At 41.4% G+C, this 19,817-nt stretch overlaps 2 protein-coding genes across 5 annotated transcripts in view; one reads left to right on the top strand and one right to left on the bottom strand.

The window, feature by feature from the left end:
* CDCA2 (cell division cycle associated 2) overlaps window positions 1-5,958 on the bottom strand; it is a 50,173-nt gene extending 44,215 nt beyond the window's left edge. The window contains exons 1-4 of one of the 2 annotated variants that reach the window (XM_054498522.2): window positions 4,916-5,958; window positions 4,093-4,153; window positions 3,836-4,006; window positions 2,202-2,356 (exon numbers count right to left, since the gene is read on the bottom strand). In XM_054498522.2, coding sequence (XP_054354497.2) covers window positions 2,202-2,356; window positions 3,836-4,006; window positions 4,093-4,153 — 387 coding nt within the window. In that variant the 5' untranslated portion in view covers window positions 4,916-5,958. The remainder of the gene's footprint in view (window positions 1-2,201; window positions 2,357-3,835; window positions 4,007-4,092; window positions 4,154-4,915) is intronic. The other variant, XM_054498526.2, reaches the window with a different exon arrangement.
* The window catches only part of KCTD9 (potassium channel tetramerization domain containing 9), a 30,053-nt gene continuing 16,171 nt past the window's right edge, over window positions 5,936-19,817 (top strand). The window contains exons 1-2 of one of the 3 annotated variants that reach the window (XM_054498531.2): window positions 5,936-6,189; window positions 18,094-18,215. In XM_054498531.2, the coding sequence (XP_054354506.1) occupies window positions 6,142-6,189; window positions 18,094-18,215 (170 nt within the window). In that variant the 5' untranslated portion in view covers window positions 5,936-6,141. Of the gene's footprint in view, window positions 6,190-9,469; window positions 10,361-13,966; window positions 13,986-18,093; window positions 18,216-19,817 lie in introns of those variants that run through there. The other 2 variants (XM_054498532.2, XM_063669375.1) reach the window with 2 other exon arrangements.

Genomic DNA, 19,817 nt, shown 5'->3' with positions numbered 1-19,817 from the left:
CAGCCAGGCTGGAGTGCAGTGGCACAATCACAGCTCACTGCAGCCTCGATATCTTGGGCTCAAACGATCCTCCAACTTCAGCCTCTCAAATAGCTTGGACTACAGGCATGTGCCACCACACCCAGATAATTTTTAAAATTTTTTGTAGAGACGGAGTTTTGTCATGTTGCCCAGGCTGGTCTCAAACTCCTGGCTTCAAACGATCCTCCCTCCTTTGCTTCTCAAAGTTCTGGGATTATAGTGTGAGCCACCATACTCGGCCAGGGAAATTACTGTTTAGAGTGAAATTCTGAAAACATATAAATGTAGTTACAGGTAAAAGAGGTGCTATTGAGAAGAAATATCAGGAATGTGGCTGAGTCCCTAAAAGTGCTGGCTTAGCTAGAATCAGGACAGACCTCTATCTTTAGTAAAATCTGAGTTGAAGCCAAAACAATGAGAAAGAGGTCTAAGGGAAGATGTCACAGGAGGGAGGTACTCTCCAAAAACAAGGGCCAAGGCCTTGAGTGGAAACAGGATGGGGCAGAAAGGCCAGCGTGCTGCCCTGTGAGTACAAGGAGATGGGGAGAGACTAGAGTGGGCGTACGAAGGCATCAGGAAGGGGTGTAGGTTTAATTCAAGGGATCGCAGGAGGCCATGGGAAGATTCTGAGCAGCCGGGTGAATGATTCGATTTCTACTTTAAATGAATACCTCTCTGACTGCTCTGTGAGATAGCCAATGGATTAGGGAGAACGTAGGAGGCTGCTGCCAGCACAACACACATACAACATTAAGGTCCTTTTTTTTTTAATCAGTAGGAGTACACTTTAAATTAATGATACAAAGTCTATAGTAAATGTATAAACCAGGAACAGTCATTCATTATCACTATCAAGTATTATGTATTGTAGGTAACCTTTTGTGCTAGATTTTAATACAACTGGCAGCACTGTAGAACTGTTTGCGCCAGCATCACCACAAACGCGTGAGCAATGCATTGTTTTATGATGTTATGTGAACTACATCACCAGGCCTTAGAAATTTTTCGGCTCCATTATTATCTTATGAGACCACCATTATGTATTTAGTCTATCACTGAACAAAACGTCATTATGTAGCACAAGACTGTATCTGACGTTTTAGGGGGATGTACTATTTTAATAAAAATTTGAAAAAACAGCTAAATATATCCCCATCCGCAGAGAAATAATCTACTCCTCTCCACAAGGTTGTACCAAATACATTTTGTCCAGGAGACCCTTGCCCCTATACATCAACACACAGTAGTCATGAAAAAATCAGTAACTTAGAGATAAGCTCTTAGAAAGGTAATAGTGCCTCACCTCATAGAAAACTAGATCTTAACTAGAAAAAAAACTGCAAAATAAAATAAAAAGCTCCTCTAGAAAGCTATTTCTATCCAGGGTCTCATAACTCTAAAAATACTTTCGTTTGGGTTGAGCAGTGTGGCACACACCTGTAACCCCAGCACTTTGATAGGGATTGCTTAAGGTCAGGAGTTCAAAACAAGCCTGGGCAACATAGTGAGTCCTCAACTCTACAAAAAAAATTTTTATAATTAGCCCATTGCTGTGGCACATGCCTATAATTCCAGCTACTTGGAAAGCTACAGTGGGAGGATTCCTTGAGCCCAAGAGTTCATTGCTGTAGTGAGCTATGATTGCACCAGTGCATTCCAGCCTGGTCAACTGAGATCCTGTCTCTAAAACAAAGCAAACAAAGAAAAATCACCCATGGTCAACATCATCATTTAGGCTAACTGCATTTTTTTTTTTTTTTTTTTTTTGAGACAATCTCACTCTGTCGCCCAGACTGGAATATAGTGGCATGATCTTGGCTCAGTGCAACCTCTGCCTCCCAGGTTCAAGCAATTCTCGTGCCTCAGCCTCCGAGTAGCTGGAATTACGGGCACCTGCCACCACACCTGGCCAATTTTCGTATTTTTAGTAGAGATGGGGTTTCACCATGTTGGCCAGGCTGGTCTCGAACTCCCGACCTCAAGTGATCTGCCTGCCTCTGCCTCCCAGAGGACTCGGATTATAGGCGTGAGCCACCAAGTCCGGCCGCTAACTGCACGTTCTCTAAAACAGAGAAAATCTCTCTCCAGATTTGAAACACAGCAGATGCACTAGAAGGTGTAAAGAAAGCACAAAAGCTTCATTAACGGAACTCACGACAGAACTTAGAAGAAAATCATACCTGGAAAGGAGAATCTTGTGCCAAAGGAGACTTCCTAGCATTCTTTATATTTTGCTGCCGAGCAATGAAACGAATCAGATGGTTTGTTTCAGGAGAGCCCCGAGCACCGACTGCAGAACGTCGTCTGGATTTTTTAAGGTAGGATGATGACTTTCCTGTAATGAAACTCTCTTATAAATTGGAACAAAACAAGGCAATCATCAGTAACCACATCCAATACTCATGATGTACCAGCCTGAGAGAGAAAACATGATAAACATGTGCTACAGAAAGCTCAGTGCAGAGTTACTGGCACAGTCATTCATATACAATCAGTGGAAGAGGAATCTTTGTTTTGTCTGCTGACTTAGTCCATGCTCCTAGAACAGTGCCTGGTACACAGAACAGTTATTAAAAGTTGTTGAATAAATACATCAACACGTTTTAAGTTTTCATTTTTGTTTTTTATTTCCTACACACAGATGGCTTTTGCTTTTGACTCAGTATTTTTCTTTTTCTAAATAAGTCAGTTTTATCCCCAGCAACTGAAAGGTAAGATCTCCACCTAGGTACATGCAGTCTCAGATTCTTAATTCTTCAAGATGATTGTGTTTCTTTCTGATACCTACCATCAGCACTACCCTGAATTTTGGACATATGCCTAAGCACACAAAATGAATCCAGCTTTTTAAAGGTCTAAGAGTGATGTTCTTGAGAATGAAAGTTAGGGTGGTGTGCCACTTTCGCCTTGTCTTATGTATTACCTGGTCTAGTGCCCTGTGATATTCAAGACATCCATTATCCTCCAATTCTAAATGCTATTCTCTGATCCAATTCCATTCTCATATAGTATTTCTTTCTTTTCCATCTAAGTCAGACTTCACAGGTAAACTTCACTTCTACTGCTCGAAGGACATTAGCCAGAATCAATCTTCTGTCTGTGTTTTTTTTTGGAGACAGAGTTTCACTCTTGTTGCCCAGACTGGAGTGCAATGGTGCGATCTCAACTCACGGTAACCTCCGCCTCCCAGGTTCAAGCGATTCTCCCGCCTCAAACTCCTGAGTAGCTAGGATTACAGGCATGCACCACCACGCCCGGCTAATTTTGTATTTTTAGTAGAAACGAGGTTTCTCTATGTTGGTCAGGCTGGTCTCGAACTCCTGACCTCCGGAGATCCGCCTGCCTCGGCCTCCCAAAGTGCTGGGATTACAGGCTTGAACCACTGAGCCCAACCCTGTTTGTGATTTTTAAAGGAGGTACATCCTGATCTTTCAGTATTATATTTTCTTAATTGCTCTTAAACTTTCTCTTATTTTTGCCATAAATGAAAACAAAATGCATTATTACTATTCATATCATACACCCTCCTGTATCCCAGGTGACAGGTCAAAAAATGACTCAAACACACATTATTTTCTAGTATTGGCATCAAACACGACTCTGACTTGGGAACATTATCATGCTGGGTGCCCTGCGATTCCGTGATCCCTGCTATGCTAAATGAACTGTGAAGTCTCCCTGAAGAAGCAAGTTTGCAGAGTAGGCAATTTAGGTACCTAAAATATGACAGTACGTATAAACAAATAAAGCTGAGTTATATTAAAGTTATTTTTAAACTTGAAAAGCATTACAATAGAATGACAACTTTTCTTACCTGCAGAGTTCCTAACAAAGCTTTCAGGTGTAATTCCCAATTGCTGTACGGTTACTGTGGAAAAGTTCAAAGGTGATTTAAAAGTATCTGGTGTGCAAGGATTAGGAGGTAATTCGGCATGCTTCTGAGGAGTCACAATCTTCCCAGTTCCCAAAATGAAAGAGGCATTTCCTGAAATGGATGACATATTGTAGGGGTGAGGACAACTCTCTGTCTAAACCTTCAACTTCACAAAGAGGCAGCAGATCATCACATACCAGCATTATTCATTGCAGACTCCTTGGTTTCAGGGGGCTTGTCTTTTGAACTGGCATCCATCTAAGAGGTGAAGAAAAACAATGAAAAATAACCCCACCAGCAAGATGAATGTGATTCGATCACGAACCTCATTCAGGACTGAATTGTAATACAGTCCATACTGGCACAGAAACACACGTCACAGGTTTCATTTTTTATTTTAACTTCTGTGGGTATACAGTAGATGTATAATTTATGGGGTACGTGAAATATTTTGATACAGGCATGCAATTCGTAATAATCAAATCAAAGTAAATGAGGTAGCCATTATCTCAAATATTTATCCTTTTTGTTATAAACAATCCAATTATACTTTGCTATTTTTAAATGCACAATTAAATTATGGACCGCCACCCTGTTGTGCTAGCAAATACCAGATCTTATTCAATGTTTTTCTACCTATTAACCATCTCCACTTCCTTCCCACCCATCCCCAATACACTTCCCAGCCTGTGCTAACCATTCTTCTACTCTCAGCGCGTACTTTTAAAGCCAAATTAAACAGAAAGAAATGGAGGAAACTGCTGTTCAGGCACCAAGGCAGACCCCAAAGGATAAGCCATGGCTTTTCAACCGTAGCGAAAACCTGAATCATAAGGGTACCCCTCTCAAGACGCAGCTCTGTCCATTTCCAGAAATTCTCTCAACAGGTCCGGATGCACTCCCGGTCACCCAGAGCAGCTCCTGACAGGAGTACTAACTCTGTGCTGCAGGGTAAGCCGAACAAACTGCCTAGAAACGCCCCGGAGAAACAGCCCCGTGGCAGCGCGGATGCAATCCTACCTCTCACGCCGCACCTGAAGGCCCGCCAGGCAGACAGGCTTACTCCCAGAGCCCCGTGGCAGGCGAGCGTCGCGTTGGCCGCTCCTTCTAGACCCCGGCTCCTCTGTCCGGAAGGGCTCTCCTGGCAAAGCACCCGCAGCCGGGAGCCGCTCTCCGAACCCGGAGCCCGGGGTCCCGGCGGCTGACCTGAACTCACCGCCTGCGCTGACCCTGTCCTGCGCTCTGCACGGCAGCCTCCTCCACCGGCCTCCTCCGCCCGCCGCCCGATTCAAATCCCCGACCCCGCCCCTCGGCGTCGAATTTACTCTACGAATCACTCCGCCACCGCCCGCTTCTCCAGTCCGCGCACACTCCGAGCGCTCCCAGGCCTCTCTCTCGGCACAGGAGTGGCTTCCTGGGCTCGGAGAGGGACCACCGCAAGCGCAGTCAACCTGCTAACTACAGACCCCTGCTACTGTCTTGTGACCTCGGGGACTACTTTCCAAGAGAGTCTCGCGGAGTAACGCTTCTCTTAGCGCTTTAACTCCGCCTCCCACCTTTCTATTGGATACTGCAAACTTCGAAAAGACTCATTCAACCAATCCTAACAGAGCGACGAGCTGGCTCTTACCCAATCAGTCCGTCCCTACCGCAGCCGTTTCCTTGCTGGGCCGGCTTGTGGGCGGGGCTAACGCGGGAGGAGGGGCTGACTGGTGCTTGGGTCCCTTTCAGCGCTCCACCTCCTTTCCGTAGACCCCGCCCTCGTATGCAGACGAGCGCTACCTAAAGTGGAGGGTGCGCCTGCTCAGTAACGCTGGAAGCCGCCGTCCGGCTCCAGGAGTCTCTCTGATTGGCTGATGGCTCTTCCCGTCTACTAGCCTTCAGCGTCTCTTCCCTCCCTCCGTCCCGGCTAGGGTAGCCAGAGCCCGCCCGATACTGGGTGCTGATTGGCTGGACTCTGTCCGGTGACGCGGGTTGGTTGGTACGGCAGAGTGTCAGTCTCAGAGAGGTGGGGGAAGGGCCCCGGGCAGGCTGAGGAGCCTAGGGGCGGGGTGGGAAGGAGGACCGGCCGAACCCTGGGTGTGGGACAGAGTGCGTGTGTGTGGTGTTTTCCCAAGGGCAGGAAGGTGGCGAAGGGAGGCGAATCCGAGTGGGTGGAGGGAGGGGAAGGGCGGGAGGAGAAAAAGGTGGGAGGAGGACCAGGTGGGAGGGTGGCGGCTCACTCAGGACCCAGCGGGGGCAGCGCGATGAGGCGGGTGACCCTGTTCCTGAACGGCAGCCCCAAGAACGGAAAGGTAACGGGGCCGTGAGGGGGCGCGGCGGGCCGGGGGTCGGGGCGAGGGCGGACGGTGCGGAACCGGTTGGCGGGGCAGCAGTGAAGTTGGGTAGAGGGGCTGGGAGGTGGGCGTGCGCGGGCTGGGGGCGCTCGGGGACAGCACAGGGTCCCCGCGGCCTCCTCCCGACCCTCAGGACCCCCGTGCCCGAGCCTGCCCTTCAGTGCCTCAGCTGCCTGGGGGCCGGCGCGGGTCGGCCCGGGGGCTCCGGGGCTCCCGGATGCGCGGTGCGGGGGGCGCGGGGACGGGGGCGCGGGGAGGGCCGCGGTCACCTGGGCGCCCGGGCGGTCGCGCCTCTTCCCGCCTCTCCCCGAGACCCCGCTCCCGCCTGCTGGAGGAGGCGCGCCGGCTCCGGTGCTGAGTAATGATCAGCTCGGAAAGTGGCGGCGAGCACCAGAGCCTGTGGAGATGGGTCAGGGAGACAAGTAAACTGCCCGTGGATAAACAAAATCTTCTCCCATCCGAGGTCGAAGACAGGATTTTAAAAATGGGGGCATTTTCTTGTTGATTTTTGCCCTCCTCTCTGAGATGCCTCAAGCCCCCACGCCCCGCCGCCGCCAAACTTCTCTGTACTCTTTTTATTATTTTGCCTTATTTTGATTCCCTAGAGGACGGGTACAGCAGACCCAAAAGGGATCGATTTGACAGTCGCCTTTGCTGTGTTAGGCCTTTGCGGAGGGTGTGGTGCTAAGTGTTCTTCCAGCGCTGGAGCAAGCCAAAACGAATGCTCTTCCTTCCCAGCCTTTTGCCCCACCCATGAAAGTTGTTCTGCCCCTTTGGGAAATTTTGACTGTTCGAGGCAGACATTTATTGCGTTGCTAAATGATACCTAGAAGTAACTCAGCCTTTACGAGTCTAAGGTAAAGGTAAATGGGTCTCGCTGTGTTGGTTGCCAAAATACTCTGCTGCCTGCACATTCGGGGAACATTGTAAATTTTTAAATAGTGAAATTGTCCAGTGGCATTAAAAATGGCTTTCTGATTATTCAGTGTAGAGTAAACTTGCTCTGAAAATTCGAACCAGAGTGTGGTTTGTTGGCTATAATTTTGTGTTCTTCTGGTCTTAGAGATTTAATACTCATTTAAAAACAGAATTGGTATAAATTCGAGTTCTTGAGTTATCATGAATGCTACCCCGAAAATATGTTCACGAAGTTTACATTTCTCATCACTGTTAACTTTTTCTAAACCTGTTCTGTAGTTAGCTACTACCTATTATCTAAAACGTATGTTGTTACTCTAAGAAAGATTTAGTATATTCAAAATTGGTAATATTTCTCAAAAACAAACTTCTGGTTGACCTTTTTAATGCAGTATCACTGCTATGTTACTCATGGAAGACAAATATTTAAAGCTAGTCATAAATATTTTTGCTCTAAATCTCTCCCAAATCCACTCAATTTGGTTGTCAAAAATTAATTGAGTTGGTCTTTCCATATTGTTGTTCACACGGATTTTTTTTTTAAAGCTATCTAGTTTTGACTAGATTAGATTCTTGGATTTAAATTTTATTTACTTTAAAAATATTCTGCTAGAGAATCTCAGAAGATTGGGGAAAATGCATCTCAAATAATTAAATATAAATATGTTTATGTTACAACGTAAAAATCCAAACGGGAGAGTACTCGATAAAAAGAAACAAAGCCATGATCTTCACTGCTCAGCTGATGAACATATTCTAAGACGTTGGCAGTGTTTTCTCTCCCTTCAGTTGATTAAAAAAATTTATAATTATTCTTATTTGACAAAAGAGCTGCATAATACATAACAGCTTGCATTTTTATATATAAAGTTACTAATTGGATTGGCATGATCATGACATGAATGTTCATTAAGAATAAGCTGGGGAAAAGTGCTACTCAAATAGAATTTGATTTCCCATCCACCAGTTGGAATATCTATACCATTTACTTTATCTCCTTTACCTCGCTTCTGCTTTTGTTTCCTGGTTATAAGAATAATCTCTGTTTTTTCAAGTAAGTTTCCCTCTCATAGCTTGTTTAGTAGTTACCAGACTGTGAGACTATGAAGCCTGGGGAAGGGCGTGGAGAGGCACAGAATTCTTCCAAGGTGCTGTGTTCCATGCTTGCCAGGAATTGTCTGTGTATTGAATGAATGTAACTAGTGGTGAACGTATTTGACGTTGGAGAGAGGGCTATGCATTCTCTAAACTGTGGTTTCTAGAGTGAGATGACACACCACAGACAGTGTCCAAGATGATTTATTGGAGGTCAGGAAGAAATATACCTTTTGTTTATATCTTACACTCAAAAATATAAATTAATGTGAAAACTTGATTTTTCGGATCTAGAAAGACACAGGTGCCTCCAGTCACTGAACATTCAGCTGGTCTCAGGTCTCCTGTAAGAAGGGACAGCCTTCACATGTGAAAAGGTTAATAGTGTCTTCTTCACTGATTGGTTGTCATTGACATTGTGATATGGAAGCTTACAACTGGCACATTAAGATTTATATCTAGTTTTAACCAAATTAACCCTCACCAAAATGCCAAGTGATCTTAAAGGATTACTTCAAAGAAACTGCAGCTTGAAGACAATATTAATTATGCAAGCACAAGTAAACAATGAGGAAATGGCAGAAGCTGCCACTTCTCCTAGTATGTATAAACCATGAGACTAAAAAAAGAGTGGGTCTCTTTGGACTTTAGAAGTTGAAACAGTGCTGAATTTTAAAGAAGAATATTTGAAGTCCTATTTATTAATTGCTATTAATAATCAGCCTCTCCCTAAGTGTATGTTATTCTTTGAAATATTAGCCATTGATAGGATGAGTCATCCTAGTTAGCAAGATATTTAGAAATACTTTCTAGGGCATGAAGACAAATGGCTTCAGATTTTTTTCTTTTCTGATTTTTTGGTTTTTGTGTGTTTTTTACTTTTATTTATTTATTTTTTTTTTATTTTTTATTTTTTTTTGAGACAGAGTTTTGCTCTTCCGCCCAGACTGGAGTGAAGTGGCATGATCTCAGCTCACTGCAACCTCTGCCTCCCAGGTTCAAGTGATTCTCCTAACTCGGCCTCTTGCGTAGCTGGGATTACAGGCGCTTGCCACCATGCCCTGCTAATTTTTGTATTTTTAGTAGAGACAGGTTTCACCATGTTGGCCAGGCTGATCCTGAACTCTTGACCTCATGTGATCCACCTGCCTTGGCCTCCCAAAGTGCTAGGATTACAGGCGTGAGCCACCATGCCCGGCTTATTTTAATGTTTAAAGTCAATCCTGTATTTGGCAGAATTTCACTAAATTTAATGATAAATATTTAGGAGATTCTTACTGGCTAATTCATAGTCTAAGTCACTGAAAGTCCTCATCATTTAGGAAAACATGTACTTTCTAACAGTGGAATATAGTTCGTAAATACATAAATATACAGATGTTTGAGTACATGCCCAAAAGTATGTTACCAATGGGGTGTGTGGTCAGAAACATTTGAAGGCCTTAGTTCTAATCACTGGAATCTTTGGTTTAAATTTTGAGGGGTTTTTTGTTGTTTTTTAAAACTGCTCCAAAAGAGTCAGTTATGTTGTACCTGTCATCCTTTTTCCATGTGCCTCAACATTTTCGTTATTCTTTTTAATATTCCCTGTAAGAGTTGGCATTAAGGAAATTGAAACGGGGACTTGCACATCTGAATGCAGCGTGTGGCTTCTGAGCAACTTAATGTCAGTGCAGAGTTTCTATACGTCTTGAACACGGAGTGCTTTTTTTACTTCAGAATATTCAATAATGAGCTGTGCAAGTCCTAGGCCTTTTGCATACTGATTAATTCATCATTCATTCATTCATTCATTCAGTGAACCCTTAGTAAATGCCTTCTGAGTACGTGGCATCATGCCAAACATGGCAAACAGGATAGGAAATACTTTAATTCTGTACCGTGTTTTCATTCTTGGTCCAAGAAATAACTTTTCTTCAGGTTTTGGTATTAGGTCAGAAACATGTTGTCGAGGGCAGGCACAATGGCTCATGCCTGTAATCCCAGCACTTTGAGAGGCTGAGGTGGGAGGATTGCTTGAGTTCAGGAGTTCAAGACCAGCCTGGGCAACATAGTGAGATCCCATGTCTAAAACAACACCAACAACAAAGAATGAAAAAGAAATATGTTGTTAGTAGTAAGTATCCAGGTTTGAATCCATTACGTTGTTAGAGTTGGAGAAAGGTGAAAATTTATGTGAACCTCTGCCTCTGAAGGCTAAACGTTAATAAGAACCTAGTGAGGGCCCACTTTTTAAGCTTGAACATTTCTTAATATATTTGATACATAGAAAAGAATACAGTAAAGAATATACATAAAAAGAGGAACATAATATAGCAAATATCTGTAAATCTGCCAGATAACCCAAGAAGTAGCATGTTATCAATAACATAATGTGTTCATCCACGTTCCTGTTCCCCTGTTTTGTTTTTCTCTTTGCTGTGTGTTTTTAAATAAATAGTTTTGTCACATATATAGGCCTAACTAAATTACCTTTTTTTTTGAGTCGGAGTCTCACTCTGTCGCCCAGGTTGGAGTGCAATGGCACGATCTCTGGCTCAATACAACCTCCGCCTCCCGGGTTCAAGCAATTCTCCTGCCTCAGCCTCCCAACTAGCTGGGATTACAGGCGCCCGCTACCACTCCTGGCTATTTTTGTGTTTTTAGTAGAGACAGGGTTTCACCATATTGGCCAGGCTGGTCTCAAACTCCTGACATCGTGATCCGCCCACCTTGGGCTCCCAAAGTGCTGGAATTACAGGCTTGAGCCACCGTGCCCGGCCCTCACCTTTTTATTTTGAGACAGAGTTTCGCACTGTCACCCAGGCTAGAGTGCAGTGGCGCGATCTTGGCTCACTGCAACCTCTGCCTCCTGGGTTCAAGCGATTCTCCTGCCTCAGCCTCCTGAGTAGCTGGAATTACAGGCACGTGCCACCACTCACGGCTAATTTTTGTATTTTTAGTAGAGATGGGGTTTCACCATGTTGGTCAGGCTGGTCTCGGCTGACCTCCTGATCTGCCCGCCTCGGCTGCCCAAAGTACTGGGATTACAGGCGTGAGCCACTGTGCCTAGCCACTAAGTTACATTTTTAAAAAATCAGCTTCCGGACATACTGTATCTCAAATTGATATTATACTGTATATAGTTTTTTGTGGAGACAATGTCTTCCTATATTGCCCAGACTGGTCTCAAACTCCTGGCCTCAAGCAGTCCTCCTTCCTCAGTCTCCTAAGGTGCTGCGACTACAGGCATGAGCCATCATGCCAGGCCAGTCCTTGCTTTTTTCATTCAGTATAATTCTCTTCCAACCATAATATCTGACATAGTGATAATTTATTCATTTTTATTGCTTTATTAAAGTACATGTTATACAAATACTACCATGATATTCCTGTCAGTGGACATTAGGTTGTTTATTTTCTTTATATTTTGTTGTTAAATTGACAGTGCTGTCATGAATATTTCTGTATATGTATCCTGGCACACAGCAGCAAGCATTTTTCTAGGGAGGTAGTTCTCAAACTTTAGCATGCATGAGTCACTTGGAGGAGGAGGAGGACTTGAGAAAACTGCTGGACTTCATCCCCAAAGGTTAATATTCAGTAGGTCTGGGGTGGGGTAGGAATGTACATTTTTAATTTGCAGGTGAAATGTGGTTCAGATGCTGCAGGTGACAGGATCACACATTTGAGAACCACCACTCTAAGGTATAGACACATAGTTGTAATTATTGGGTGTTAGAATATGTAAATATTCAGTTTTGCAAAATAATGCCAGATTGTTTTTCAAAGTCATTGCAGTAATTTATATTCCCACCACCATTGCATAAATCTTCCCCATTGGTCCACATCCACTCCAACACTTGATATTATCAGTATTTTCCATTTTAAATATTTTCTTTTTTTCACCTTAGAGTTAATTATCTCATCTTTTTTTTAATTATCTCATCTTTTAAAGAATAAGATCATGTAGATATTTAAAAAGTATTTGACTAAAAGTATAGGTAGAGAAAATTGAGTTCTATATTTAGTTACTAGTGGTGATTAGTGGTTTTGTTGGGTAAATCAGCCTGCATAAATTCAACAATTTATGTGTATTGTGTATTACATAATGCACAGTAAATACTTGTGTATTTATCATAACAACTTTTTGCAAATTAATTTTTTTATTGGACCTTTAGGATCCAGGCAGACAGCCAGATTAGAAAATATTTAGTGATGTGGTAAATTGTTTTTGATACTTTATTAGGATTGATTAAAGTGGCAATAAAAGTTGAATTCAAATACACAAATACTTGTGTATTTATTATGTATTATGTAATAAATCTTGTGGGTATAAAAAAATATTTTATGTGCATGTGCAGGTATTAATTTTTAAATTTAAATAATACAGGTTACAATTTGAAAATGGTGTTTAAAGGCAAATTAAAACTAGCCAATTGTACTAGGCATGGTGTTCCATTTACTCTCCAACTCATAGACAGCTTTCACTTGTCATGGGATCTGAAATTTAAAAATAATTGACTCTGAACAGTAGTATAATACAGACATCATGAACTTTAATCGACATGCTTCTCAATAAATGTAAAATACTTCTATTCTTAGGGCCTAAGTTGTTAAAGTAGATAATCACAGTGACCTAGAAACATCAGGTGGAGATAACACATACAAAGCAAATGACCTTTGTAAGCACCATCATTTTATGATTTATTTAGCTCAGTATGAGGACAAAAACAATCTTAGTATATACTAACTGGAGCTTATGTCCATGATATACAAGATTTTTATTGTTCCTCTTTCTCAAAAGAGTTAAAGAAGAATGCATGTGCCAATCTGTTTGCAACTTTCTCCGTAACTTAATCATCTTTTCCATATGTATGACAAATTTATGTTGATATATGTATTTTAAAACCTAGTTTCTAATTAGTTTAAAATACAGAGATTTTGAATATTTGAATATTAGTATTGCAACATAACTCCTTTTTATTTGTTTGGTATTGTTAGTATGTGTGAATGATTAGTTGGAAAACAAACGTCAAGAATAGCCCTCCAAGTGAAAACAAGTATATTGGCCCAACTTAAGGGAAATTTTCAAATTTCTAGAACTATAAGATTCTTTGTATTAATTTTAATTGTTTTCTCTAATTGACCACCCTTTGGTTATTTAACTTAAAGGAAATTGTTAACTGCCTGATTGCAAACTGCTAAAATGATTTTATTTATAGAACTAGTATCTGGAGCTATGGAGACCTTAAAATAAATTAAAACTTTCCCCCTTATTACAAAAGTAATATAGGTTAATTGTACCAAATTTGGAAAACAAACAAAATAAAACAAAAAACTTAGCAGGGTGTGGTGGCTCACGCCTATAATCCCAGCACTTTGGGAGGCTGAGGCGGTTGGATCACGAGGTCAAGAGATCGACACCCTCCTGGCCAACATGGTGAAATCCCGTCTCTACTGAAAATACAAAAATTAGCTGGGCATGGTTGCATGGTTTTACCATGTTGGCCAGGCTGGTCTTGAACTCCTGACCTCAGGTGATCCACCCACCTTGGCCTCCCAAAAAGTGCCGGCATTACAGGCGTGAGCCACCATGCCCAGACTGCTTTAGAATTGCATTTATACTGTGTATTTTTTTACCCTAATGACAGTGTAAGAGACTTAAATGAATATGACTGATTGTCACACAAAAAAGGTGTGTGTCCTACTTCAACACTCAACATTAAAGAAATATTTATCAAAGACCTGCTGTAAGCCAGGTAATGTACCATTTGAACCTATGGCAGTTATTAGTAGAACAGCTCAGGAATGTACTTCTTTAGTGCTGCTTATCAGCTTTACCAAGGGATAATTGGTCACCTCTATTCACAGAATTCATAACAACTTTTTGCAAATTAATTTTTTTTATTGGACCTTTAGGATCCAGGCAGACAGCCAGATTAGAAAATATTTAGTGATATGGTAAATTGTTTTTGATACTTTATTAGGATTGATTTAAGTGGCAATAAAAGTTGAATTCAATTTATACCTAGACTGTGCTCCTTAGTAGTTTTACAGCCTACAAGGAAATACCTATTGTACTTTGATTGCCTTGAAAATAGTCCTTGCCAAGCAGTATGTGTGGTTTTTTTCTGTCGTCTGGTCACATTTGACTTCAGTGGGGAAGAAACAGAAGATGCCAACATCCCAACCCTCTAAAAAAACAACAAATAGGTCTTGAGTCGTATTTCATCAGTTTGTTACTTTGGGTTCCTATGTCATGGGAAAGCCTAATAGAATTAAAATAGTTGGTTTTTTTTCTTCATTTTTTTTTCTGCTCTTTAGAATAGCACTGTCTAATAGAACTACTGAGATGATGGAAATTTGTGCTAGTCAATATGGTAACCATTAGTCAGTGTGGCAGTTGAGCACTTAAAATGTGGCTAGTGTGACTGAACTGCATTTTAACTTTTAATAGATTAAAATTTAAATAGACTCATGAAGCTAGTGGCTTCCACACTGGACAGCACAGCTTTAAAACATGGCAAGTGGCCTTTATTTTCATCGGAAGACAACTGACCCACAGAAAAACCAAGTCAATCATATGGAAGTAGATGACAATTCAAGTTAGTGTATTTTGAATAAGTCATATAAGATCTTAAGCTATAATATTACATTAAGAATTAAGCATAATATAGGCAGGTGCATTCAACTTGCATCTATTTTTTGGTATGGCCAAGAGAGAACAGTGAAAGAGATGCAGAGAGAGAAAGTTGATGTTAGGGCAAGGAGGGGATATCAGGCAAAAGAAAGCCATACTGAGATATAAGAGCCAGAGGTAAATAAGAGGGAAAAGAAAGATTTAGAAACTTCTTTGTATGATGGCAACTATGCCAAGAACATTGAATTGGGAAAGAGGTGTTTGTGCTTCTTACCCTCCTCTCACAGCACCTTCTGGCTGCAGGAGTTGTTTTGCATCTGCTTTGTCAATCTCTTGCTCCTTTGCATGTTTGCTTCTCTCTTCTCTGTCTTTACTCTCTTCATCCTCTTTGCCTTAACACAACCCCAGCTTTGCCGTGTGCAATGCCCTAGGTACTGTATTTCGCTTCCCTTTGTCCCAGGAATGTGTATAATGCAATTACAGAATTCCTCACTGTGTTGCAGAGGTGAACAATCATAGGAAATGAGGGGGACATGTTTTAGTCAGGCTTTTTTTTTTTTTTTTTGGAGAAGGAGTCTCACTGTGTCACCCAGGCTGGAGTGTGGTGGCGCGATCTCAGCTAACTGAAACCTCTGCCTCCTGGGTTGAAGCAATTCTCCTGTCTCAGCCTCCCGAGTAGCTGGGACTACAGGCGCACACCACCACGCCCGGCTAATTTTTTGTATTTTAGTAGAGATGGGGTTTCACTGTGTTGCCCAAGCTGGGCTCGAACTCCTGAGCTCAAGCAATCCACCCGCCTCAGCCTCCCATAGTGCAGACTTTACAGGTGTGAGCCACCGCGCCCAGCCCTACTCAGGCTTTAATTATTTATGGCAAGCCTGCTGTGTGTAGGACACTGTGCCAAGTGCTTTGCATTATTTTTTTATTGTGATAAAAGATGGAACAAAATTTATTATTTTAACCATTTTTTAAATGTGTAATTCATTGACATTGTTTACATTCACAATGTGTGTAACCATCACCACGGTTTATTTCCAGTACTTGGTCATCATCCCAAACAGAAATTGTACCCATTAAGAAATAACTCTCCATTCCCATCTATGCCTTGGTAACCTTTATTCTGCTTTCTTCTCTATGAATTTGCCTGTTTTGGGTACTTTCATGTGAGTGGTATCATAGAATATTTATCCTTTTGTGACTGGCTTACTTCATTTAGCATACTGTCAGAAAGGTTCATCCATGTTGCAGCATGTGTCAGAATTCATGTCTCTTCTCTTCTCTTCTCGCTTTCCTTTCCTTTTCTTTATTCTTTCCTTTCCTTTCCTTTTCCCTTTTCTTTTCTTTTTCCTTTCCTTTTTTCTTTTCCATCCCATCATGTCCAGGCTGGAGTGCAGTGGCGTGATCGTGGCTCACTGCAGCCTTGAATTGGCAGGCTCAGGTGATCCTCCCACCTCGGCTTCCCAAGCAGCTAAGACTACAGGCATGTGCCTCCATGCTCGGCTTTTTGTATTTTTTTGTAGAGACCATGTTTCACCATGTTGGCCAGGCAGGTCTCGAACTCTTGGGCTCAAGTGATCCACCTGCCACAGCCTCTCAAAGTGCTGGGATTACAGGCATGAGCCACTGTACCTGGCCTCATTGTTTCTTATTGCTGAATAATATTCCATTGTATATATATACCATATTTTATTTATGCAATTACCTGCTTATAGACACTTGGGTTGTGCATTATTTTTTATAATGCACTTGGTTCCGCTTAAATTTTTCTTGCCTTCAACACTTTCCAAAATGCCCCAGCACTCTTCTGGCTTTCATCCTTCTGATCCAAGAGAAAAAAGTTAGAATCTGAGTACTCTGCTTTTGAAAAACTGCACACTCCTATGTTATCGAGCAGCTTTTTCCATGTCCTCCATTTACTTTATTTATTTAACTAGAAACTGTCCACTGTATTCCAGTCACTGGTGGACAGAGGACCAGCCTTAGTGCTCACTTCATATGGCATCTTGACATAATAATCTTGGGACGTCCATGAGCTAGCTGACTGTGCTTCGTGTTTAGCTCTTCACCTACTTATTTTTCTTTTTTTAGTGGGGACACAGAGCCTTGCTTGGTCCTACAGGCTGGCTGCAGTGGTGCAACCTTGGCTCACTGCAACCTCTGCCTCCCGGGTTCAAGCAATTCTTATGCCTCAGCCTCTGGAGTAGCTACAGGCATGCATCACCACACCTGGCTGATTTTTGTATTTTAGTACAGATGGGGTTTCTCCATGTTGGTCTGGCTGGTCTCAAACTCCAGGCCTTAAGTGCTCTGCCCGTCTCAGCCTCACAAAGTGCTGGGATTACAGGCATGAACCACTGCGCCCGACCCTTACCTAGTTTTTATTCCTGACTTTCAGAGGTCATAACTGATAATGGTGCAACTGTACAACTCAGTCGCTGGGAACCCATAGTTACAGTTAGGACCAGGGCACAAAATTCACTTACATGTAGAAATTCTCAGCACCCTGCTTAAACAGTTGCATGTATCTTGCACATATATCAGACTGCTTGATTCACAACAGGACAGATCAACTCATTGTCACCCAGCTGTTTGCTCTATTCTTAAATGTTAGATGCTAAAATCTGGCTTAGTTAATGAAGAATTAAATAAATGAGGTGGGAAGTTATCTTTTCTGTGGTAGTTGATGTCGTTAATGATATAATAAACAGCACCAGCACACTCCTATTCTAAGGATGAACCATTCAAATAAATAAATAACAAAAGGACAACATAATGGGGACTTACTAGGTCTCAGGCACTTTGCTAAGCTCTTATGCATGAACTCATTTCATAATACCTTCTGAAGTAGGTGCTACTATTTTCTTCATTTCTAGTTAAAGCAACAGAAGCATCAGTAGCTTGACTCAAGTTGACAGCTAGAAAATGTCAGACTCTAGATCGAAGTGTAGGTCTATCTTACTTCACAACTGGAGCTCTATTTAACACACCTTAGGACTGTAGATTGTTTTGGTCAGAGATGATTTCTTATGTTCTAGTTTAGGAGTCTGCAATATTAGGCACCAAGTGAATAAATGAGTCATGGAAGAAAAGGGGGCACTGTTAAGAACCTCTTGAAGTCTCCTTTTATATGATAATCTTTTTAGCACTGTTCTAGTGTGATGGTTTATAACTTGTGGGGGATAACATGTATTAAATAAATTGTTCATATTATTCTGGTGTGTTTACAGGTGGTTGCTGTATATGGAACTTTATCTGATTTGCTTTCTGTGGCCAGCAGTAAACTCGGCATAAAAGCCACCAGTGTGTATAATGGGAAAGGTGGACTGATTGATGATATTGCTTTGATCAGGTAACCTTCACCTTTTTATAAGCTGTCAACAGTGTGCCTCAACTTCTTGGTGCTATGCTGTTTCCCTTAAGCAGTAGTTTAATCACTGTTAAGAATACAGGATTTTGGCAAGTGATTACCTAGAATTTGCTCTTTGGAATTTAAATCATTTGGGCTTAAGGTGTATTGATCAGCTAGAAAACCCTTAGTACATTTCAGTATACTGATAGTCTTTCTGCATAGTTCATATATGGCTATGAGGAATTTCTTCTTTGTGTACTAGAGAAGGATCTAGTAAGACATGCAGTTTTTAACATTAAAAATCTAATTCATCTCTTCACTTTTATATGCACCTGCTTGTTAATCATTTCCTAAGAATGCTTTACATTTTATAATCATTACAAAGGCCAGATTTTGTAAAAACTTTATAAATATGATAGAATTCTAAGTAGTGATATCACCAGTGATCCACCATAATTATAGGCTTATGTTTGTACCTTAAATATCCCAGGCAGATTTATCTCTTTCAAACAAGTGTGTAGTTCACCATACTTCATCTTCACGAGGTCAGAGAATTTTGGAGCAGGAAGATGCTTAACAAAGAAGATGGTAAAGGGAACACAAATTAAGTATTGACTATGCCACTTATGTTATCATTGCTTTGCCTGAGTTATACCATTTAATTGGCAAAGCATGAATTTTTTTTATCGGTGATGTGAAGATAATGATGCTTTAACTTATAATAATATACAAAGTCTCTGTATAAATCCAGATCAAAATGACCTTTCAATATAATATACTGCTTTGCAGTTAATCAGTTCTAGACCCTTCATTTTACAGGTGAGGAAACGAATTACCTGTGAAGCTGAGGACTCACTGAGGTCATACAGCTAGTTGGGTTTTGTTAATGAAAACAGATTTTTATACTAATCTGAAAAAGTAAACTGGCATGGTGAACAAGTAGGAAATACTATACACTACATTTTAAATCCAAATAAATTAGGATAATTTCTTAGTTTTTCAATATGTATCTCCCAGCTTCTTTCAGTTTCTACGGAAAACTGAGTCGCATTGTTGGATGATGATCCTCATCAACCTTTCTTCTTAACGAACACAAACTCTGCTTCTTAAAAAAATTTAACATGTCCTATGATGTCCTATAGGAAATAAAAACTTCTACAATGGAAGGTTATAACTGAAGCCTTCTGAGCTATAAGATATCTGTTTATTCATTTTTGGTTCACAATATAGTATCTGGTGTAATGGGTTGAGGAAGAGGATGTGCACTGATTGTCCAGAACTGTGGGTTACGTGCAGCCATTTACATCTGGGTGTATGGTGGATGTGTAGTGGGTAAACACTGACAGTAGAGTTACTTCCAGCTATATTTTTCCTAGATTTAATATGACAGTTTATTTCATCTCCAAAGCACACAACAGCTGATGATTTAGGGGTAAAAAAATGTAAAGAAAAAAAGAATAGTTGGCTGTGACTTTAATCTATCCTTTGAGCATAATTATTCATTCTCAATTGATAAGAAAGCTGAACTCAACATAATTTGTGTAGGGAGATTTTTTTCCCCGCATTTCAAAAGTACTTTCATGTGCAAGATCTTATTTTTGA

Source organism: Pongo pygmaeus, chromosome 7 (assembly GCF_028885625.2).
Source record: "Pongo pygmaeus isolate AG05252 chromosome 7, NHGRI_mPonPyg2-v2.0_pri, whole genome shotgun sequence".
Classification (NCBI taxonomy): Eukaryota; Metazoa; Chordata; class Mammalia; order Primates; family Hominidae; genus Pongo; species Pongo pygmaeus.
The sequence above is the reverse complement of the archived record's forward strand: the minus strand, read 5'-3'. Positions and strand labels throughout refer to the sequence as shown.